This window comes from Engystomops pustulosus, chromosome 8 (assembly GCF_040894005.1).
Source record: "Engystomops pustulosus chromosome 8, aEngPut4.maternal, whole genome shotgun sequence".
Classification (NCBI taxonomy): domain Eukaryota; kingdom Metazoa; phylum Chordata; class Amphibia; order Anura; family Leptodactylidae; genus Engystomops; species Engystomops pustulosus.
In genome coordinates, this window is record NC_092418.1 from 16,979,770 (window position 1) to 17,005,061 (window position 25,292).

General features: G+C 44.3%; 1 protein-coding gene across 3 annotated transcripts in view; it reads right to left on the minus strand.

The window, feature by feature from the left end:
* The window catches only part of CACNA1H (calcium voltage-gated channel subunit alpha1 H), a 308,384-nt gene that overhangs the window by 128,803 nt on the left and 154,289 nt on the right, over window positions 1-25,292 (minus strand). For all 3 annotated transcript variants that reach the window (XM_072119929.1, XM_072119927.1, XM_072119928.1), the window contains exons 5-6: window positions 12,993-13,090; window positions 8,310-8,469 (exon numbers count right to left, since the gene is read on the minus strand). In XM_072119929.1, the coding sequence (XP_071976030.1) occupies window positions 8,310-8,469; window positions 12,993-13,090 (258 nt within the window). The remainder of the gene's footprint in view (window positions 1-8,309; window positions 8,470-12,992; window positions 13,091-25,292) is intronic.

Here is a 25,292-nt window from a genome sequence, read left to right on the forward strand (position 1 = left end):
GCTAATGTCTACAAACCCCCTCCCCCCCCATTCTTGGGGAGATATTGGGAACGTGTTTTGTTTATCAGTCCTTTGAATTTCATTGTATCAGGTAACACAGTAGTAAACCAATTTTCCAGCCTCTGTGCTCCTGACGGACAAGTTCCTTCACGCTTACGTTGCCGCATGGAAAATAACACCGTCATCTCATCAGGATGAAAGTGTCTGTACAATAAAAAGCAATATACAAACTTATTATTCCAGAAATAAGCTCCTGCCGCTCCTGATTATAGGGCTCTGCGCCTACTTGTAGTGGAGCTGATCACTGTCGCGTACAAGGAGCTTGATAGGAGCAGCAACTTTCTCCATTGAGTTAGTCTTTGACAAGGATATATAGGCGATGACTTAAAGGGGAAGTACTCTGATATCTGCTGTCCTAAATTTATCGAGCAAATTCATTACATCTATTAACCACTTCCCAGCAAGCACCTGTGTGGTTTTCTCAGGTCAGGGATGGATAAGGACTACCACTGGTCCTGCGCTGTATAAATATTATAGCCCCTACAAGTCTGGAATCACCTACATATGATATTAGAATCATATTCCTGGGGAATGGAAGATGTGTCCCTTCTGCTGCTTTCAAACTGTGGTTTCAGGACGTTTGGAGGACCTTCACAGGTCCTCAACTGGTTCATGTGTACATGTGTATTGAGAGCAGGAATAGATGTACAAGAATTTCATGGGTGAAGGTCCTTCTCAGTATAAGATTTGGTGGGCAGTTTGGGTGGTCATGGTCCCCCTAGAATACTTGGGTCCCGGGCTACCGCCCATATTACAATCTGGAGGGCTGCTGCACTGTTCCCACAAGGCAGTTCAAGGCCAGGCCGATTAACAACCAGGTACTAGGCAAATGGGGCAATGGGCAATGCACCAGGAATTGTGCCTATTACATGAATGTTCAGCAGTTATCAATCATACAAACCCTGATAAATTGGCACTGTGTGTTTATGGTAATCGTTTGACTTTTACCAAATAGTGTTTTTTTTGACAATTTTTGCCTTTTATTAGGTGATAAAAGTTTTATTCCCCGAATTGAAAAAAAAAAGATCTCATAGCTCATGGTACATGTCAGTGCACATCAGAATCATGAGGTCTAAGGAACTGCCCAAGGAGTTTAGAGACAAAGTTATGGTATGGGAAATATCTGGCCAGGGTGGAGAAAACCAGGCGCTGTTCATCACCTGCCAAATACAATCCCAGCAGTGACACAAAGTGGTGGCATCATCAGGCTATGATATTTCAGCTTTTCATGTTTAATAAATGAGTAAAAATATCTACATTTCTGTCAAGATGGGAAGGAGAGTGTTCATTAATGATCTTACCAACTGGCTGAATATTTCTGTACCCACTGTATTAGCACAACACTTAGTGAGTCCTGTGAAGTTGCCCATATCCAGAAATTTGCCCTGTCCTGACCACTAGCCCCCTTTTGCATTGCACTGATATCTCTTGACCCACCACCAATACGGGGACCACTCCTAGAGGTAACAACCTGGTGAACACATAGCAGCCTAGAAACCTTTACAAAAGGTAATTACATGGTCACTTAAACAATGGCTATATGAGTGTCCCAAACCACTTACGTGGCACCGAAGGTAAAAAAAAAAAAGGTAAAATATAATCAGTGCCCCTAGTGTTGAACACATAAAACTAAAAATATGATAATTATAATCATGTTATGATGTTTTTTCCCCTAGAACCAGATACACAGATGTTGCAATAAAATTTCTCAGAAGGGTGAAGGAAAAATACAGTTTTCCTTTCGTTGTACGGGAGGTTTTTCTCCAAATTAGGGGATATCCGTGATGTTTACATCTAGAGAAACCCTAGTGACAGCCGGTGTTTATCACAGTTGTTTCTACAACCACACATCTCCGTATAGCTATTTCAGGATAGGAATATGTCTCTCTATGCAAAAAACAGCGTCTCCTACATATTTGTATAGGATAAATAATGTACGACGGCCGTTCTGTCATGAAATGGCACATCAAAGGCCGTAATTACCACAGGACATGGCGGAAGAGCCTGACTGGGGACACAGGGACTAGGAAGATGTAAACATTATATAGGCCTCATCTATCAAATTAGTCTAGTAGTAAAATTGTGCTTGTTGCCCATAGCAGCCAATGAGAGCTCAGCTTTCATCTTCCCAGGGCAGTTTGAGGAATAAAAGCAGAGCTCTGATTGGTTGTTCTGGGCCGCCATGACAATCTCATAATTGAGGCCTAGAACCTGAATAAACTGTGATAAAACATCACATTGGGGGAGATTTATCAGAAATGTCTGAGGTAAAACTGTTCTAATTCGCCATTGAAAGCAATCAGGGATCAGCTTTCATTTTATAAACAGCTGTTGGAAAATAAAAGCTGAGCCCTGATTGGTTTCCATGGGCAACTAGAACAGTTTTACCTCAGACACTTCTGATATATCCCCCCCATTGATGAAGATATACTAATATGAAGGCCTGGTACACTTAGTCCAGGAGGTGTAAAAATATAAAAGATTATGGCTCAGATGACAATGAAATCCAGTTCTGAGGAGAGTAAATTCTCCTCAGCAGAGAGACGCTCCAGTAGAGGGTGGTGATGGTGTTCTTACAGGTTATACCAGTCACCAAAGCGTTAAAGCAATCTCCAGGATTTGATGGAGTGAGAACAGAAGGTGTTTTTCTGGTAGAAGGGAAATTATTGGGCACAATACAGAAGAGAGATCTGTGGGTGCAGCGCAGGATAAAAGCGCCCCAGATTTGCTCCTCACAATTCTTTGTGTGCAAAAATATAAAATCGCGGATGTGAAAATTAAGAAAAATCTCTTTGAGTAAAAAGAAATGAAATCCGTTTTTTGCAACCCTAGAGAAAATGAGTGTTGTAGAGAGATTGGGCTGTAATGGGCAACATGTGTACACTGTTACAGGATTAGTTAGACAGATAGAAGGGGAGATTGCTAGTTGTAACTCCCTATGTAGGAAAAAAAAGACGCCCTGATGCTCAAGGGTAAAGATAGAGAGTGCACTATTACAGGAGCAGATAGAGAGTGCACTATTACAGGATCAGATAGACAGTGCACTATAACAGGAGCAGATAGAGAGAGTGCACTATTACAGGAGCAGATAGAGAGTGCACTATTACAGGATCAGATAGAGAGTGCACTATTACAGGAGCAGATAGAGAGTGACTATTACAGGCCCAGATAGAGAGTGACTATTACAGGCCCAGATAGAGAGTGACTATTACAGGCCCAGATAGAGAGTGACTATTACAGGCCCAGATAGAGAGGGCACTATTACAGGATCAGATAGACAGTGCACTCTAACAGGATCAGATAGACAGTGCACTATAACAGGAGCAGATAGAGAGTGCACTATTACAGGAGCAGATAGAGAGTGCACTATTACAGGATCAGATAGAGAGTGCACTATTACAGGAGCAGATAGAGAGTGCACTATTACAGGAGCAGATAGAGAGTGCACTATTACATGAGCAGATAGAGAGTGCACTATTACAGGAGCAGATAGAGAGTGACTATTACAGGATCAGATAGACAGTGCACTATAACAGGAGCAGATAGAGAGAGTGCACTATTACAGGAGCAGATAGAGAGTGACTATTACAAACCCAGATAGAGAGTGCACTATTACAGGACCAGATAGACAGTGCACTATTACAGGATCAGATAGACAGTGCACTATAACAGGAGCAGATAGAGAGTGCACTATTACAGGATCAGATAGAGAGTGACCATTACAGGCCCAGATAGAGAGTGACCATTACAGGCCCAGATAGAGAGTGCACTATTACAGGCCCAGATAGAGAGTGCACTATTACAGGCCCATATAGAGAGTGCACTATTACAGGAGCAGATAGAGAGTGCACTATTACAGGAGCAGATAGAGAGTGCACTATTACAGGAGCAGATAGAGAGTGCACTATTACAGGATCAGATAGAGAGTGCACTATTACAGGATCAGATAGAGAGTGCACTATTACAGGAGCAGATAGAGAGTGCACTATTACAGGAGCAGATAGAGAGTGCACTATTACAGAAGCAGATAGAGAGTGCACTATTACAGGAGCAGATAGAGAGTGCACTATTACAGGAGCAGATAGAGAGTGACTATTACAGGATCAGATAGAGAGTGCACTATTACAGGATCAGATTAGAGAATGACTATTATAGCACAAGGTAGAGGATGGACTATTATAGGACCAGGTAGAGGATGGACTATTATAGGACCAGATATCAGTGTGAACTATTATAGGATTAGAGAATAGTGTGGACTGTTACAGGACCAGGAGTTGGGAATAGGCGGGAAGCCAATTGGCTCACAGTAGGGATCCCAGCGGCACTTACTATTCCTTGAGGAGGTGGGGATAGAACATTCTATCCAATCAGAACATAGTATTGATCACTAAAGCTTTAGGTGAATGAAATGGGTAAGTGCTGACTAATAGCAGCAGAGGAGGAGTGCGCCGACTCTGCTGGAGGCAGTGACTTACCCACTCACCAGTAATGAGTAAGGCCATTACATAGCGCCAGTAGTTTTAACGTTACGAAAAAACAACTATTTTGCTTATTACCGAATGAGTAACAGGAGTAGGCGACCGTGTGGGAAATCTGAGGCCGAACAACAACGGCTTCAATCTGTGGAGGAAAAATGACAGCACCTTTTTATATGCTGAGGGTTTTTAAAGAAGACGTGTCTCCCAAAAACATGGGGTCTGCGGCAACACCCCCTGTAGTACCACTTATATGGGTAAATCACATACTGGGGGGGTTCACGCCCTATAATCATTCCCCATCACTAATTTCATATAAATACAAGCATTCACTATTTTGCAGACTTCAGAGCTGAAATCTCCCAGCATTCCCTGCCTCTTGAGCGTGCTCAGACCTCGCCCTTGCTCTGAGTAACAGCTGTAACAGCTTTAAGACTTTAGCAGGTGCTCATACGCTGTGTGTGGGGTGGGAGTTATACTCACACTGCTGTGCTCTAAGCACCTCAGTGCAGAGAGCACAGAGCACAGCAGTGTGAGAAGAAGCTGCACTCCTGGAATATAAATCCAGATATCACAGTCCAGCGGGGACTTACACCATACACAAAGTTCTGATGACACATCTCTCCAGGGACAATACCTAACACTGGCTGCTGTTGGTATGGTCACAGCTGCTGACAGGTTCCCTTAAGAAGTTGCACAGATAGATGAGGACTCTTCCTGCATTGTCCTTGCCGGCTGCTTTTCTCTATGAGTGATGTGCAGGTGTCTTTATCTGATGCTCCCATTACTCTCGGGGTTCTGTATATCTGCATTTAAATAGCACAACTTAACTCATCTCCCTGACCTTTCCGAAAATGTTTTCCATCCTGAGGCGCGCAAGAGGGAAAGTGGAATTTAAATGACTTTGTTGCTGGGAGTGCGTGGAGGGGCTCCGCTGACAATCTGCGAGAGGCAAAGGCTTTTTTTGTTTAGATGAGAAGGGCAAGCGATAACCCCCGGCTGATACATAGACCGTGCCAGTCTGTATAGAGATATGGACATGGGAAGATCCATTTCCAGGAGGGGAGGGGGGCACTGGTCATGAAGACCACCGGTCTGTGGGGGGCAGCGCTTTTCATCTTCCAATGCGGCAGATATGTTAAACAAAAGTTCCTTAACCCGCGCAGATATTGGGGGTCATTTACTAAGGGCCCGATTCGCGTTTTCCCGACGTGTTACCCGAATATTTCCGATTTGCGCCGATTGTACCTGAATTGCCGCGGGTTTTTGGCGCACGCGATCGGAATTTGGCGCATCGGCGCCGGTATGCACGCGACGGAAATCGGGGGGCGTGGCCGAACGAAAACCCGACGTATTCGGAAAAACCGCCGCATTTAAAAAAAAAATTGTGTCGCGAAAATTTCACTCACCTTCATCCTGGATAGGCCGGTGTATTTCGAGGCATTCCAGCGGACTTCAGCGCAGCAGCGCCACCTGGTGGACGGCGGAAGAACTGCTTTGATGAATCCCGGCCGGACCCGAATCCAGCGCAGAGAACGCGCCGCTGGATCGCGAACGGACCGGGTAAGTAAATATGCCCCATTATGTAGTTATACAGCACTATTGTGTAGGTGCATAGCACTATTTGGTAGGTATATGGCACTATTATGTAGGCATATAGCACTGTTATCTAGGTGTATGGCACTATTATGTAGGTATATGGCACTATTATGTAGGTGTATGGCACTATTACTGTACTAGAAACAATAAAATGCATTCACTATGGGGCGGCGTCACACAGCAGTGTATTTAACTATATGGCTTTAATAGGAAGGTGTACAGCGCTAGAATGAGGCCACTATATGGCACTATTATGGGGGCACTGTATGACAGTATTATATAGCCCTATAGGATACCTGATGAGCACTGTATAGCGGCAGGATTATGATACTAGTCTGCATGCACTATATGGCAGTATTATGAATCTCATGTACAGTTTTGGGTATTTGACACCATAAGGTAGTGACTTAGTGGCGGTATTATGTGGATGGTCCTACGTAACACTGTATATGGAGGTAACCATAGCTATGACCTAAGGATAGCACAGGATGTCGGGGTCACGTTCCGGAGGTGAGATAGAACATTCTTGTGATCTCCAGGACCCCCGTCTGCTGTGAATGAGATTGTAGTGATGGCGTCACATGTCTATCAGTTATTACCCACTTGTTACCCTCAGGGTCCTCCAGTAGTATCGCCATATACGGTATGATAGCCCCCCATATCTCTGACCTGACCCCACTGTCCTCTCCTTATCTGGGACATGACGGGGCCGGCTGGTAGCGGGGCTGATAAGGGACATACACACAAGTCCCCTAATCTCCTTAATGGCCTCTTATAGGAGGGGGATGGATGAGCCTCCCCGGCGCGTCCCTTTAAGTGGATTAATGGTAATGATTCATCACCCAGAGACATTTCCTTTTCTTTATGCAGCAACTGGAGGTGAAAGTAGAGGTTTTATGTAAAATCCTAAGCGGGGCTGACATCACCAGCATCACTTACATATTAGGAAGGATTCCACCCCGGGAGAGGGGGGGTGGTATCCCTCTATACACGCCTATAGGGGTGTACAGCTATCACTGCTTCCCATATCCCATACACATTGATTATTAGTATGTATTGGTTCATATTTAACATGCAAAATGCTTAAAAGTTGGCAGTAGTGGCATGTCCTCACACTGCTGTCCTCACACTGCTGTCCTCACACTGCTGTCCTCACACTGCTGTCCTCACACTGCTGTGCTCAAACTGCTGTCCTCATACTGCTGTGCTCACACTGCTGTCCTCACACTGCTGTCCTCACACTGCTGTCCTCACACTGCTGTCCTCATACTGCTGTGCTCAAACTGCTGTGCTCACACTGCTGTCCTCACACTGCTGTCCTCACACTGCTGTCCTCACACTGCTGTCCTCATACTGCTGTGCTCACACTGCTGTCCTCATACTGCTGTGCTCACACTGCTGTGCTCTTAGCTCTCTGCTCTGAGCAGCTCCACATACCTTCTTCTCTACTCTGAGAAAAAAAGTGTTACATTCAACCAAGTAGCCTTTTATTTCACAGTCCTGCTGCTACTGACAACATACACAAAGGTCTGATTCCATATTTCTCCAGTAACACTACATAACCCTGGCTGCAGAGAGCACAGTGCACAGCAGTGTGAGGAGTGGCATTTCCCCAGTGCACTTGAATAGGCTAAAATCCCGTAATATAAATCCATATATCACAGTCCTGCTGCTACTGACAACATACACAAAGGTCTGATTACACATCTCTCCAGGGACAATACCTAACACTGGCTGCAGGGAGCACAGCTCACAGCAGTGTGAGGAGTGGCATTTCCCCAGTGCACTTGAATAAGCCAAAATCCTGGAATATAAATCCATATTTCACAGTCCTGCTGTTACTGACAACATACACAAAGGTATGATTCCATATTTCTCCAGTGACACTACTTAACACTGGCTGCAGAGAGCACAGAGCACAGCAGTGTGAAGGCTGAAGAATCAGACTACACAGGGTATATTTGTAGTCTGTTACCATGGAGACAGGTTTTGCACATTTGCAATATATACAGATTCAAAAAAGGGAATTATCACGTCTTTATAGGTTAAATTAACCCTCAATAGTTGGGAGACAACCCCTTATGTGTTTCCTCCATTTTTTCCGCAAGGGACGGCTTTTTTCGGTAATTATTTTTCATGTGAGCGCTGACATAAAATTGAGGTAAAATCACTTACTTTATAATATCTTGGTCAATGAAACACCGGTTTCTGAGTAAACCCGCCCAGAGCTGGACGCCGACAATCCCGAAGATGAAAAACACAAAGAAACACAAGAGAAGGACGTTGCCTAACATAGGCAGAGTATCTAACAGCAGGGTCACCAGTATTCTCATACCTGTGGGGGAGACAAAGACAACACATCAGGGACACCACAATACACACAATAGCCCAGAATTATCCCAGGCACATGCTACACAATCCTATCCATCCTGTATGGACGTGGACACCGCTGTGGACAATCGCACCTTGTTTGCAGAATCCCATAATAATATATATGGACCTCAATCGATCAGCTCTTGTCACTAAGTGTTTCTGTTTCCCTGCAGTGCCACCACTGGAGGAATGAAGTATTACACCGTGTCCAATAGGCTGTCAGTGCAATGCAGGACATGATAGGTCCTCCAGAAGAAGAGAAGTTCTCTGTGTAGTCTAGAGGGTCCCACTATTAACTACCGTATTTTTCGGACTATAAGGCGCACAAAAAATCCTTTGATTTTCTCAGAAATCAAAGGTGCGCCTTATAGTCCAGTGCGCCTTATATATGAACCGTACTTAGAGACAACAGTTGCCTTGTACTGTGCACAGGTCTGCCACCTGCTGGTCATTCATCCTTATAATCCGGTCCACCTTATATATGAACCTAGACATTATAGCAGGCCTTTATTGATGGTGCGCCTTATAATCTGGTGCGCTTTATAGTCCGAAAAATACTGTAGGTTTATAATCCAGAATATCTAACAATCTGGCACAAGGAATGTTCTATACATACTGTACATAGAAATAAAAAATTTACCAGTTAGTGTTTTGAGTGCTCAGACAACATCCTAAAAAAAACTAGACATTTAGCCCGGATTGAGCACCATGGTGACCAAACAGAAAAACCATGAAGACAAATAGCTGCTCTCCGCACATCGCGCCTTCGACAAAGTAAACACCAAATAAACAATATAAGCTGTTCTAAATCCGCCCGCCCCCACACAGCCGCAACGTACAACCACCAAAATGTGTTCCATCAACGTCTACTGCAACTAATATTAACCTTATGGACATAAATCATCTCTGTACAGGTACCAAAAATATATGACATGGATTGGAATACTACCCCCATCATCCACTACACGAAACCTATAAGGGTAAATTACTGGATTACTAGTCCCGTGAATGGTAATCCTGCTACTGTGAGACCCAGTGATTGGCTATAATGAACGTGATTCATTTCCCTACAGCAATCCCGCAGGAGACCAAAAGTATTACATCAAGATCATTTATATCAATGTAATGGAGTTTTATGTTGGGTCCTCCAGGGGGAGCGTAAGTCCTAAAAAAGGTTACCCCAGAGTGAACAGTTTTTATTTTATTTTTTATTTCTCATGCCCACTAAATTAGAAGCAGGGTCTCAATGATTTTTCCGAACCCTTCAAGGGCCTTTGAGGGTCAAAGTCTGATACTCTCTCCAAGTTCTTGACTCTCTCTACTCGAGTGCTACTAGAGTGCAGCATGCCTGGAACAAGTCTATAACAAGTCCTCCCTGACCTTCCAAACCCTCCAAGCCAAAGCTAGTTCCCAATGCCCGGGGTGAGGTTAAGCCTAGCTAGTTCCTGGCTTCCATCTGATCTGTCATTCATCGTGTCCACCAAGGAACTTGTCTAGATCCTGAAGGGGTCGAACAATCAGATTGTTAGAACAACCTCCAATGACTTCATCGTTGTCAGAAGGTCCAGTCCTATGTGTCTTTTCCTAACTAGGGATGATGGTAAGAAAACCTGACTTTCATCTGAGCGGACATCCACAATGTCCACTAAGGAACTTGTCTGCAGTGATGGGCACCATCATCCAGACCTCCAAAAACCCAGACCTGAAAAACCTGATGGTCACCAAAACCTAGACCTCCAAGAGAAACTTCCCATAAGACCACTGCACCATCAAAGATCCATTAAGAATTCCCAAAAATTCTTGTATTGTCCATATCCAGTAGAACTTGGCCAAAAATGGTGCGAAAATGTCCTAATTCATGGGTTTCTACTCCTAGGGATCCTCTGTACCTCAGGCTTTCAGACTATTGATCTGGAGTGTCCAGCTTCTAATTTGCTAGTGTGGGCACTCTCTTCCACATGGATGTTCTTGTAGAGTTTGATGTCCCCTGAAAGATGTCAGAACACAATGGGGCTTATTTACTTTCGTCAGGTTTCCTGACGATTTCCGATTTGGCGCACGCGATCAGATTTTGGCGCATCGGCACCGGTTTTCACGCAACAGAAAACAGGGTTGTGGTCATCGGACAACCCAACAGATTCGGAAAAACCTGGGGGGGGGACCTAATGGGGCACATTTACTTACCTGGTTCAGTCGCGATCTAGCGGCGTGTTCTCCGACGAGGATTTGCTCTGCTGGGATTCACTAAGGTCGTGCGGCCAATGTCCACCAGGTGTCGCTGCTGTGCCGAGGTCCGCCGGAGTTCACCTTCTTCTCCTTGGTGCATGTAAGTGCTGATCTTGCGACACAAATTCTTTTTTAAATTCCGCAGTTTTTCCGAATCCGTCGGGTTGTCCGACGACCACGCCCCCCCATTTCTGTCATGTGAAAGCCGGTGCCGATGCGGCAAAATCCGATCGTGTGCGCCAAAATCCCGGGGCAATTCAGGGCAAATCTGAAATCGTCGGGAAACCCAATGAAAGTGTGTGATTCGGATCCCTAGTAAATGAGCCCTAATGGATCCGGGGTGACACCCAATACAGGTCTGTGATAGGAACTGAACGATCCTTGTCAAAAAGAACCGTAACTTGAGAAAAGATCATATCCTGATGGAAGAGCCTCATCTACGAAGACCCACCTTGAGATCCCGGTGTGGAGATACAAGGATGCATGTGGTGCCCGGGTTCTACATTGGATTCCACCCCATAGTCCAGCCTGATGTGTGCCGCCACCAGCACCAGTCCCAGGTCCAATACAACCTCTGCCCCAGCGTTTCTATGCCTTCAAATACTGTACCCGCAACATGATTTATTAGTCAGATTCCCAGTAAATTTGCAAAACACATGTTCTTGCGGAGTTTGATGTCCCCTGAAAGACGTCAACAGAACACAATGGAATCGGGGTGACACCTTATCCAAGCGCCTGGCGTCTCCCTGTCAGCAGCGCCGCAGCCTCGCAGGAGGAGAGTGATATAATGGGAGCCAGCGGAGACAAAGTGACATTTTCACAATGTCAGAGCTCCCTCACCCCGCGTGTGTCAGCAGATCGGCTCTTTATCACTGCGCCAAACTGTGTTAGAGTCATGGCTACGCGCAGGAGGTGCAGGACGCAGGTGACAAGGACATCTCACAAGGTGTTTATTTCCTTAACGTCCACTTAAAGGGGCGGTACTATCAGGTTTTGCTGGAGTAGACCATTATTATTTTTTAAAAAAAATTCATTAAATATTTGGATTGTCCATGATTAGTCCCAAAATAGCGCCTCGCCAGGTTGTAAGTAGTATTACAACTCAACACCTTTCACTTTAAGAGAGCATCTGCAATATGTATCCTAATAATGGACAAAATTGGCCTAAAATGAGTGGTCCGCAGCAGTAACACTCATATACTAGATGACATCTATAGGGCCATACCGCAACCTTTTGTCATCCTCATATATCTCTTTACATACAGGCGCATTTCTCTCTCCGGCCTGTAGGTGGCACTGCCATTATATAGGTTTAGTCAGCGACTAATATACATAATATCAGTGTAGAAGCAGCTGATTATTTACAGTCTATTTCCTTCTTCTATCCCCTCACATCTGGACATTATACAGTGCACCTTCATGCGACTTGATTCCCGCCATCCTCCCGCTCTGTCTCTTTCATTGTCTCGGGCATGGTACAGCTGTTCCGTGCTAGCGATGCCGCCTTAGTGTGTAGAGCATTGGGTGGAAGTTAATTACTCTTCCGATGGCATTGATTAACTCTCCGGCAGATGACCTCGACATAGCCCAAGACTAGAGCATCTGCATATGAATCTTAAATTGGGAACTCCGAGTCAACGGAGCGAGGGATCCCTTGTTCAAGACCTTCATCATTACCCAGAATAAAGAATTGTTTCGAGGACCACCTGTTGTTTTGGAGGACCTAACATGCCCTGGCACAGACACACTGATTTACAGCAGGAGCTGTAATACTTTATTTTGCCTGTGGAGGCACTGTTGTTTTGTTCTCACACAGATTATACCTGATTGTGGAAGTTCAGAGGTGACACTCTCTTGTTACCCCTTTAACAAGAATAATACAGCTAGACCTGGAAATTAAAGGGGTCTTTCCATTAATTAAATGTAGTCTGATCACTGGTGGTCCAACCAATGGATCCCCATGAGAATTGGGGCCAACAAATGCCCAATAGTGCCCTAAATGAATGGAGGGCTGGTGTGCATGCTGCAAATAAAATTCTGTCTTCCCACAGCCACCACTAGGAGGAGCACATGAGTCGACTGCATACTGTGCTTTTATAAAGTGTATCGTCTGCAGTAAGCTCCCTACTTCCCTCTGGTGGTGACTGCAGGAAGCTAAAATTTCGTCTACAGAATATCTCTATGCAGGGGATTTGGTATTTTGGACTTAAATAGATATGGGGTTTGTAGGACTTTTACATGTAGGACTTTTGCACTTACTTGGGACTCTATTAATGGCTCTTAGCGGCCTTAAAACTCGGACAGTACGGATAGCAGACAGGCTGACGTTGTGTCCGTCCAGAGAATATTCCATCATCCTAGGAGAGAGAAAGAGAAAGGTCAGCAGAGAGACCCAATATAGTCATACATGGTACGCACCACCTAATGACATCCCAAATCCAGTGTCCCGATAAAAACCAACGACTGCCATACTGCTTTCATATAGAAGTGTGTGTCACAACAATAGTGCCCCATTACCAGAGCCAACAACAGTGCATCATCGCAAGAGCCAGGGTGTGTCCCCACAACAGAGCTCCAGAGACATGGTGTGTCCCCAGAACAGTGCCCCATCGCCAGAGCGTGTCCCCAGAACAGTGCCCCATCGCCAGAGCTAGGGTGTGTCCCCAGAACAGTGCCCCATCGCCAGAGCCAGGGTGTGTCCCCACAACAGAGCTCCAGAGACATGGTGTGTGCCCACAACAGTGCCCAGTGCCCCAGAGCTAGGGTGTGTCCCCAGAACAGTGCCCAGTGCCCCAGAGCCAGGGTGTCCCCCCAAAACAGTGCCCCATCGACAGAGCCAGGGTGTGTCCCCAGAACAGTGCCCCATCGCCAGAGCAAGGGTGTGTCCCCAGAACAGTGCCCCATTGCCAGAGCGTGTCCCCAGAACAGTGCCCCATCGCCAGAGCCAGGGTGTGTCCCCAGAACAGTGCCCCATCGCCAGGGCCAGGGTGTGTCCCCACAACAGAGCTCCAGAGACATGGTGTGTGCCCACAACAGTGCCCAGTGCCCCAGAGCCAGGGTGTGTCCCCAGAACAGTGCCCCATCACCAGAACCAGGATGTGTCCCCAGAACAGTGCCTCATCACCAGAACCAGGATGTGTCCCCAGAACAGTGCCCCATCACCAGAATGTGTCCCCACAACAGTGCCCCATTGCCAGAGCCAGGGTGTGTCCCCATAACAGTGCACCAATCGCCAGAGCCAGGGTGTGTCCCCCAGAACAGTGCCCCATTGCCAGAGCCAGGGTGTGTCCCCCAGAACAGTGCCCCATTGCCAGAGCCAGGGTGTGTCCCCACAACAGTGCCCCATCGCCAGAGCCAGGGTGTGTCCCCAGAACAGTGCCCCATCACCAGAACCAGGATGTGTCCCCAGAACAGTGCCCCATCACCAGAACCAGGATGTGTCCTCAGAACAGTGCCCCATCACCAGAGCCAGGATGTGTCCCCAGAACAGTGCCCCATCACCAGAACCCGGGTGTGTCCCCAGAACAGTGCCCCATCACCAGAACCAGGATGTGTCCCCAGAACAGTGCCCCATCACCAGAACCAGGATGTGTCCCCAGAACAGTGCCCCATCACCAGAACCAGGATGTGTCCCCAGAACAGTGCCCCATCGCCATTACCAGGATGTGTCCCTACAACAGTGCCCCATCGCCAGAGCCAGGGTGTGTCCCTACAACAGTGCCCCATCCGCAGAGCCAGGGTGTGTCCCTACAACAGTGCCCCATCGCCAGAGCCAGGGTGTGTCCCCACAACAGTGCCCCATCCGCAGAACCAGGGTGTGTCCCCAGAACAGTGCCCTATCCGCAAAGCCAGGGTGTGTCCCTACAGCAGTGCCCCATCGCCAGAGCCAGGGTGTGTCCCCACAACAGTGCCCCATCCGCAGAGCCAGGGTGTGTCCCCACAACAGTGCCCCATCCGCAGAGCAAGGGTGTGTCCCCACAACAGTGCCCCATCGCCAGAGCCAGGGTGTGTCCCTACAACAGTGCCCCAGAGCCAAGGTGTGTCACCACAGCAGTGCCCCATCGCCAGAGCCAGGGTGTGTCCCCACAACAGTGCCCCAGAGCCAAGGTGTATCACCACAGCAGTGCCCCATCGCCAGAGCCAGGGTGTGTCCCCACAACAGTGCCCCAGAGCCAAGGTGTGTCACCACAGCAGTGCCCCATTCGCAGAGCCAGGGTGTGTCCCTACAACAGTGCCCCATCGCCAGAGCCAGGGTGTGTCCCCACAACAGTGCCCCATCGCCAGAACCAGGGTGTGTCCCTACAACAGTGCCCCATCCGCAGAGCCAGGGTGTGTCCCTACAACAGTGCCCCATCCGCAGAGCCATGGTGTGTCCCTACAACAGTGCCCCATCCGCAGAGCCAGGGTGTGTCCCCACAACAGTGCCCCATCGCCAGAACCAGGGTGTGTCCCCACAACAGTGCCGCAGAGCCAAGGTGTGTCACCACAGCAGTGCCCCATCCGCAGAACCAGGGTGTGTCCCTACAACAGTGCCCCATCCGCAGAGCCAGCGTGTGTCCCTACAACAGTGCCCCATCCGCAGAGCCAGGGTGTGTCCATACAACAGTGCCCCATCCGCAGAGCCAGGATGTGTCCCTACAACACTGCCCCATCCGCAGAGCCAGGGTGTGTCCCTACAACAGTGCCCCATCCGCAGAGCCAGGGTGTGTCCCTACAACAGTGCCCCATCGCCAGAGCCAGGGTGTGTCCCCACAACAGTGCCCCATCCGCAGAACCAGGGTGTGTCCCCACAACAGTGCCCCATCCGCAGAGCCAGGGTGTGTCCCCACAACAGTGCCCCATCCGCAGAGCAAGGGTGTGTCCCCACAACAGTGCCCCATCGCCAGAGCCAGGGTTTGTCCCTACAACAGTGCCCCAGAGCCAAGGTGTGTCACCACAGCAGTGCCCCATCGCCAGAGCCAGGGTGTGTCCCCACAACAGTGCCCCAGAGCCAAGGTGTATCACCACAGCAGTGCCCCATCGCCAGAGCCAGGGTGTGTCCCCACAACAGTGCCCCAGAGCCAAGGTGTGTCACCACAGCAGTGCCCCATTCGCAGAGCCAGGGTGTGTCCCTACAACAGTGCCCCATCGCCAGAGCCAGGGTGTGTCCCCACAACAGTGCCCCATCGCCAGAACCAGGGTGTGTCCCTACAACAGTGCCCCATCCGCAGAGCCAGGGTGTGTCCCTACAACAGTGCCCCATCCGCAGAGCCAGGGTGTGTCCCTACAACAGTGCCCCATCCGCAGAGCCAGGGTGTGTCCCCACAACAGTGCCCCATCGCCAGAGCCAGGGTGTGTCCCCACAACAGTGCCCCAGAGCCAAGGTGTATCACCACAGCAGTGCCCCATCGCCAGAGCCAGGGTGTGTCCCCACAACAGTGCCCCAGAGCCAAGGTGTGTCACCACAGCAGTGCCCCATTCGCAGAGCCAGGGTGTGTCCCTACAACAGTGCCCCATCGCCAGAGCAAGGGTGTGTCCCCACAACAGTGCCCCATCCGCAGAGCCAGGGTGTGTCCCTACAACAGTGCCCCATCCGCAGAGCCAGGGTGTGTCCCTACAACAGTGCCCCATCCGCAGAGCCAGGGTGTGTCCCCACAACAGTGCCCCATCGCCAGAACCAGGGTGTGTCCCCACAACAGTGCCCCATCGCCAGAACCAGGGTGTGTCCCCACAACAGTGCCCCAGAGCCAAGGTGTGTCCCCACAACAGTGCCCCATCCGCAGAGCCAGGGTGTGTCCATACAACAGTGCCCCATCCGCAGAGCCAGGGTGTGTCCCTACAACACTGCCCCATCCGCAGAGCCAGGGTGTGTCCCTACAACATTGCCCCATCCGCAGAGCCAGGGTGTGTCCCTACAACAGTGCCCCATCCGCAGAGCCAGGGTGTGTCCCTACAACAGTGCCCCATCCGCAGAGCCAGGGTGTGTCCCCACAACAGTGCCCCATCCGCAGAGCCAGGGTGTGTCCCCACAACAGTGCCCCATCCGCAGAGCCAGGGAGTGTCCCTACAACAGTGCCCCATCGCCAGAACCAGGGTGTGTCCCCACAACAGTGCCCCAGAGCCCAAGTGTGTCACCACAGCAGTGCCCCATCCGCAGAGCCAGGGTGTGTCCCTACAACAGTGCCCCAGAGCCAAGGTGTACGGGTCGTCTGTAAGTTGGGTGTCCTTAAGTTGGGGACTGCCTGTACAGCTTGTATCCTGGAGTGTAAATCCCTATATCCCACAGTCAAGTGGATGGGTCTAAGAAAGCCTAGTATCTGTTTAGTAGCTGTGTAGTATCTGTGTAGTAGCGGCATTATTACCATGTCCACTTCAAGCTGTTAAAATCTGCGATTACCCACAATGCAGCTAAGGGGCGCCAACACGCTCGCTTAATAATTAGGAACTCACTTCCGTGATTAAGCACGAAGGAAGAAGAGCACGGACAATGCAGAGAGCTAAAAGCACATGAGTGTGAGGACACACCCCCAGAGCACTTGCAGAAGCTACAATCCTGGAATATAAATCACAGTTCTGCTGCTACTAACCACAACCAGAAATGTCTGATTACACATCTCTTCAGAGACAATACCTAACACTGGCTGCAGGATCACAGAGTACACCAGTGAGAGGACCTGCTTCCAGTGCCTGGAACCTAGAATACAAATCTGCGTGTCACAGTCCTGCTGCTACTAACAACCCACACGAAGAGTACACATCTCTCCAGGGAGAATACATAACACTGGCTGCAGTCTACATGGTGACACCTGCTGATGGGTTCCCTTTAGGAAGTGTTTACAAACTTGACCTCAAACGGGAGCGGTCGTGTGTATATTCGTTGATGTTAGGTTATTAGACTTAAACTTCGTGACGATTTGTATATTTTTCTATATGCGTTTTTTCTTTAATTATCTTTGCGTGTTGCCTTTTACATAAGCGGCTGGCAGCCTGGTAATAAACACCTCCCCCGGCCGATCACTATCCTCCTGCCTTTCTCTCCCTCCTCCTGGCACAGACATCGTGTCCTCTTATGGCAATCACAATGTTCCCTGGAATTTACTGTCGGAATTAAGAAGAATGAAAAACACAAGAAGACGACAGGACACAGGACAGTGACTAAGCAGCCGCAGCAAACACCCCCAGCCCGAGTCCGCACACACTGACTAGCGCCCCCTAGGAGACCTTTCATTGGCAATAATACATGCATGGACACAGAGCCCCCCAGTGCCAGACAGGAGCCCGGCCCAAACACTTATATGTCACAGCGCCAACATCTCACTGTGTGCAGAAGTGTATACAACACCTACATGTGTCCAGGGGGGTGATCTAATATTCTTCTATATTATAGTAGTTATATTCTTGTACATAGGGGGCAGTATTATAGTAGTTATATTCCTGTACATAGGGGGCAGTATTATAGTAGTTATATTCCTGTACATAGGAGGCAGTATTATAGTAGTTATATTCCTGTACATAGGGGGCAGTATTATAGTAGTTATATTCTTGTTCATAGGAGGCAGTATTATAGTAGTTATATTCTTGTACATAGGGGCAGTATTATAGTAGTTATATTCTTGTACATAGGAGGCAGTAATATAGTAGTTATATTCCTGTACATAGGGGGCAGTATTATAATAGTTATATTCCTGTACATAGGGGGCAGTATTATAGTAGTTATATTCTTGTACATAGGGGGCAGTATTATAGTAGTTATATTCTTGTACATAGGGGCAGTATTATAGTAGTTATATTCTTGTACATAGGGGGTAGTATTATAGTAGTTATATTCTTGTACATAGGGGCAGTAGTATAGTAGTTATATTCTTGTACATAGGGGGCAGTATTATAGTAGTTATATTCCTGTACATAGGGGGCAGTATTATAGTAGTTATATTCCTGTACATAGGGGGCAGTATTATAGTAGTTATATTCTTGTACATAGGGGGCAGTATTATAGTAGTTATATTCTTGTACATAGGGGGCAGTATTATAGTAGTTATATTCTTGTACATAGGGGGCAGTATTATAGTAGTTATATTCTTGTACATAGGGGCAGTATTATAGTAGTTATATTCCTGTACATAGGGGGCAGTATTATAGTAGTTATATTCCTGTACATAGGGGCAGTATTATAGTAGTTATATTCTTGTACATAGGGGCAGTATTATAGTAGTTATATTCTTGTACATAGGGGGCAGTATTATAGTAGTTATATTCCTGTACATAGGGGGCAGTATTATAGTAGTTCTATTCTTGTACATAGGGGGCAGTATTATAGTAGTTATATCCTTGTACATAGGGGGCAGTATTATAGTAGTTATATTCTTGTACATAGGGGCAGTATTATAGTAGTTATATTCCTGTACATAGGGGGCAGTATTATAGTAGTTATATTCTTGTACATAGGGGGCAGTATTATAGTAGTTATATTCCTGTACATAGGGGCAGTATTATAGTAGTTATATTCTTGTACATAGGGGGCAGTATTATAGTAGTTATATTCCTGTACATAGGGGGCAGTATTATAGTAGTTATATTCTTGTACATAGGGGGCAGTATTATAGTAGTTATATTCTTGAACATAGGGGGCAGTATTATAGTATTTATATTCTTGTACACAGGGGGCAGTATTATAGTAGTTATATTCTTGTACATAGGGGGCAGTATTATAGTAGTTATATTCTTATACATAGGGGGTAGTATTATAGTAGTTATATTCTTGTACATAGGGGGTAGTATTATAGTAGTTATATTCTTGTACATAGGGGGCAGTATTATAGTAGTTATATTCTTGTACATAGGGGGCAGTATTATAGTAGTTATATTCTTGTACATAGGGGGTAGTATTATAGTAGTTATATTCTTGTAGATAGGGGCAGTAGTATAGTAGTTATATTCTTGTACATAGGGGGCAGTATTATAGTAGTTATATTCCTGTACATAGGGGGCAGTATTATAGTAGTTATATTCCTGTACATAGGGGGCAGTATTATAGTAGTTATATTCTTGTACATAGGGGGCAGTATTATAGTAGTTATATTCTTGTACATAGGGGGCAGTATTATAGTAATTATATTCTTGTACATAGGGGGCAGTATTATAGTAGTTATATTCTTGTACATAGGGGCAGTATTATAGTAGTTATATTCTTGTACATAGGGGGCAGTATTATAGTAGTTATATTCCTGTACATAGGGGGCAGTATTATAGTAGTTCTATTCTTGTACATAGGGGGCAGTATTATAGTAGTTATATCCTTGTACATAGGGGGCAGTATTATAGTAGTTATATTCTTGTACATAGGGGCAGTATTATAGTAGTTATATTCTTGTACATAGGGGGTAGTATTATAGTAGTTATATTCTTGTACATAGGGGCAGTAGTATAGTAGTTATATTCTTGTACATAGGGGGCAGTATTATAGTAGTTATATTCCTGTACATAGGGGGCAGTATTATAGTAGTTATATTCCTGTACATAGGGGGCAGTATTATAGTAGTTATATTCTTGTACATAGGGGGCAGTATTATAGTAGTTATATTCTTGTACATAGGGGGCAGTATTATAGTAGTTATATTCTTGTACATAGGGGGCAGTATTATAGTAGTTATATTCTTGTACATAGGGGCAGTATTATAGTAGTTATATTCCTGTACATAGGGGGCAGTATTATAGTAGTTATATTCCTGTACATAGGGGCAGTATTATAGTAGTTATATTCTTGTACATAGGGGCAGTATTATAGTAGTTATATTCTTGTACATAGAGGGCAGTATTATAGTAGTTATATTCCTGTACATAGGGGGCAGTATTATAGTAGTTCTATTCTTGTACATAGGGGGCAGTATTATAGTAGTTATATCCTTGTACATAGGGGGCAGTATTATAGTAGTTATATTCTTGTACATAGGGGCAGTATTATAGTAGTTATATTCCTGTACATAGGGGGCAGTATTATAGTAGTTATATTCTTGTACATAGGGGGCAGTATTATAGTAGTTATATTCCTGTACATAGGGGCAGTATTATAGTAGTTATATTCTTGTACATAGGGGGCAGTATTATAGTAGTTATATTCCTGTACATAGGGGGCAGTATTATAGTAGTTATATTCTTGTACATAGGGGGCAGTATTATAGTAGTTATATTCTTGTACATAGGGGGCAGTATTATAGTATTTATATTCTTGTACATAGGAGGCAGTATTATAGTAGTTATATTCCTGTACATAGAGGGCAGTATTATAGTAGTTATATTCTTGTACATAGGGGGTAGTATTATAGTAGTTATATTCTTGTACATAGGGGGTAGTATTATAGTAGTTATATTCTTGTACATAGGGGGCAGTATTATAGTAGTTATATTCTTGTACATAGGGGGCAGTATTATAGTAGTTATATTCTTGTACATAGGGGGTAGTATTATAGTAGTTATATTCTTGTACATAGGGGCAGTAGTATAGTAGTTATATTCTTGTACATAGGGGGCAGTATTATAGTAGTTATATTCCTGTACATAGGGGGCAGTATTATAGTAGTTATATTCCTGTACATAGGGGGCAGTATTATAGTAGTTATATTCTTGTACATAGGGGGCAGTATTATAGTAGTTATATTCTTGTACATAGGGGGCAGTATTATAGTAATTATATTCTTGTACATAGGGGGCAGTATTATAGTAGTTATATTCTTGTACATAGGGGGCAGTATTATAGTAGTTTTAGCCTTGTACATAGGGGGAAGTATTATAGTAGTTATAGCCTTGTACATAGGGGGAAGTATTATAGTAGTTATATTCCTGTACATAGGGGGCAGTATTATAGTAGTTATATTCTTGTACATAGGAGGCAGTATTATAGTAGTTATATTCTTGTACATAGGGGGCAGTATTATAGTAGTTATATTCTTGTACATAGGGGCAGTATTATAGTAGTTATATTCCTGTACATAGGGGGCAGTATTATAGTAGTTATATTCTTGTACATAGGGGGCAGTATTATAGTAGTTATATTCTTGTACATAGGGGGCAGTATTATAGTAGTTATATTCTTGTACATAGGGGGTAGTATTATAGTAGTTATATTCTTGTACATAGGGGCAGTAGTATAGTAGTTATATTCTTGTACATAGGGGGCAGTATTATAGTAGTTATATTCCTGTACATAGGGGGCAGTATTATAGTAGTTATATTCCTGTACATAGGGGGCAGTATTATAGTAGTTATATTCTTGTACATAGGGGGCAGTATTATAGTAGTTATATTCTTGTACATAGGGGGCAGTATTATAGTAATTATATTCTTGTACATAGGGGGCAGTATTATAGTAGTTATATTCTTGTACATAGGGGGCAGTATTATAGTAGTTATATTCTTGTACATAGGGGGCAGTATTATAGTAGTTATATTCTTGTACATAGGGGGCAGTATTATAGTAATTATATTCTTGTACAAAGGGGGCAGTATTATAGTAGTTATATTCTTGTACATAGGGCAGTATTATAGTAGTTATATTCCTGTACATAGGGGGCAGTATTATAGTAGTTATATTCTTGTACATAGGGGGCAGTATTATAGTAGTTATATTCTTGTACATAGGGGGCAGTATTATAGTAGTTATATTCTTGTACATAGGGGGTAGTATTATAGTAGTTATATTCTTGTACATAGGGGCAGTAGTATAGTAGTTATATTCTTGTACATAGGGGGCAGTATTATAGTAGTTATATTCCTGTACATAGGGGGCAGTATTATAGTAGTTATATTCCTGTACATAGGGGGCAGTATTATAGTAGTTATATTCTTGTACATAGGGGGCAGTATTATAGTAGTTATATTCTTGTACATAGGGGGCAGTATTATAGTAATTATATTCTTGTACATAGGGGGCAGTATTATAGTAGTTATATTCCTGTACATAGGGGGCAGTATTATAGTAGTTATATTCCTGTACATAGGGGGCAGTATTATAGTAGTTATATTCTTGTACATAGGGGGCAGTATTATAGTAGTTATATTCTTGTACATAGGGGGCAGTATTATAGTAATTATATTCTTGTACATAGGGGGCAGTATTATAGTAGTTATATTCTTGTACATAGGGGGCAGTATTATAGTAGTTTTAGCCTTGTACATAGGGGGAAGTATTATAGTAGTTATAGCCTTGTACATAGGGGGAAGTATTATAGTAGTTATATTCCTGTACATAGGGGGCAGTATTATAGTAGTTATATTCTTGTACATAGGAGGCAGTATTATAGTAGTTATATTCTTGTACATAGGGGGCAGTATTATAGTAGTTATATTCTTGTACATAGGGGCAGTATTATAGTAGTTATATTCCTGTACATAGGGGGCAGTATTATAGTAGTTATATTCTTGTACATAGGGGGCAGTATTATAGTAGTTATATTCCTGTACATAGGGGGCAGTATTATAGTAGTTATATTCTTGTACATAGGGGCAGTATTATAGTAGTTATATTCCTGTACATAGGGGGCAGTATTATAGTAGTTATATTCTTGTACATAGGGGGCAGTATTATAGTAGTTATATTCCTGTACATAGGGGCAGTATTATAGTAGTTATATTCTTGTACATAGGGGGCAGTATTATAGTAGTTATATTCCTGTACATAGGGGGCAGTATTATAGTAGTTATATTCTTGTACATAGGGGGCAGTATTATAGTAGTTATATTCTTGTACATAGGGGGCAGTATTATAGTATTTATATTCTTGTACATAGGGGGCAGTATTATAGTAGTTATATTCCTGTACATAGAGGGCAGTATTATAGTAGTTATATTCTTGTACATAGGGGGTAGTATTATAGTAGTTATATTCTTGTACATAGGGGGTAGTATTATAGTAGTTATATTCTTGTACATAGGGGGCAGTATTATAGTAGTTATATTCTTGTACATAGGGGGCAGTATTATAGTAGTTATATTCTTGTACATAGGGGGTAGTATTATAGTAGTTATATTCTTGTACATAGGGGCAGTAGTATAGTAGTTATATTCTTGTACATAGGGGGCAGTATTATAGTAGTTATATTCCTGTACATAGGGGGCAGTATTATAGTAGTTATATTCCTGTACATAGGGGGCAGTATTATAGTAGTTATATTCTTGTACATAGGGGGCAGTATTATAGTAGTTATATTCTTGTACATAGGGGGCAGTATTATAGTAATTATATTCTTGTACATAGGGGGCAGTATTATAGTAGTTATATTCTTGTACATAGGGGCAGTATTATAGTAGTTATATTCTTGTACATAGGGGGCAGTATTATAGTAGTTATATTCCTGTACATAGGGGGCAGTATTATAGTAGTTCTATTCTTGTACATAGGGGGCAGTATTATAGTAGTTATATCCTTGTACATAGGGGGCAGTATTATAGTAGTTATATTCTTGTACATAGGGGCAGTATTATAGTAGTTATATTCTTGTACATAGGGGGTAGTATTATAGTAGTTATATTCTTGTACATAGGGGCAGTAGTATAGTAGTTATATTCTTGTACATAGGGGGCAGTATTATAGTAGTTATATTCCTGTACATAGGGGGCAGTATTATAGTAGTTATATTCCTGTACATAGGGGGCAGTATTATAGTAGTTATATTCTTGTACATAGGGGGCAGTATTATAGTAGTTATATTCTTGTACATAGGGGGCAGTATTATAGTAGTTATATTCTTGTACATAGGGGGCAGTATTATAGTAGTTATATTCTTGTACATAGGGGCAGTATTATAGTAGTTATATTCCTGTACATAGGGGGCAGTATTATAGTAGTTATATTCCTGTACATAGGGGCAGTATTATAGTAGTTATATTCTTGTACATAGGGGCAGTATTATAGTAGTTATATTCTTGTACATAGGGGGCAGTATTATAGTAGTTATATTCCTGTACATAGGGGGCAGTATTATAGTAGTTCTATTCTTGTACATAGGGGGCAGTATTATAGTAGTTATATCCTTGTACATAGGGGGCAGTATTATAGTAGTTATATTCTTGTACATAGGGGCAGTATTATAGTAGTTATATTCCTGTACATAGGGGGCAGTATTATAGTAGTTATATTCTTGTACATAGGGGGCAGTATTATAGTAGTTATATTCCTGTACATAGGGGCAGTATTATAGTAGTTATATTCTTGTACATAGGGGGCAGTATTATAGTAGTTATATTCCTGTACATAGGGGGCAGTATTATAGTAGTTATATTCTTGTACATAGGGGGCAGTATTATAGTAGTTATATTCTTGTACATAGGGGGCAGTATTATAGTATTTATATTCTTGTACATAGGGGGCAGTATTATAGTAGTTATATTCCTGTACATAGAGGGCAGTATTATAGTAGTTATATTCTTGTACATAGGGGGTAGTATTATAGTAGTTATATTCTTGTACATAGGGGGTAGTATTATAGTAGTTATATTCTTGTACATAGGGGGCAGTATTATAGTAGTTATATTCTTGTACATAGGGGGCAGTATTATAGTAGTTATATTCTTGTACATAGGGGGTAG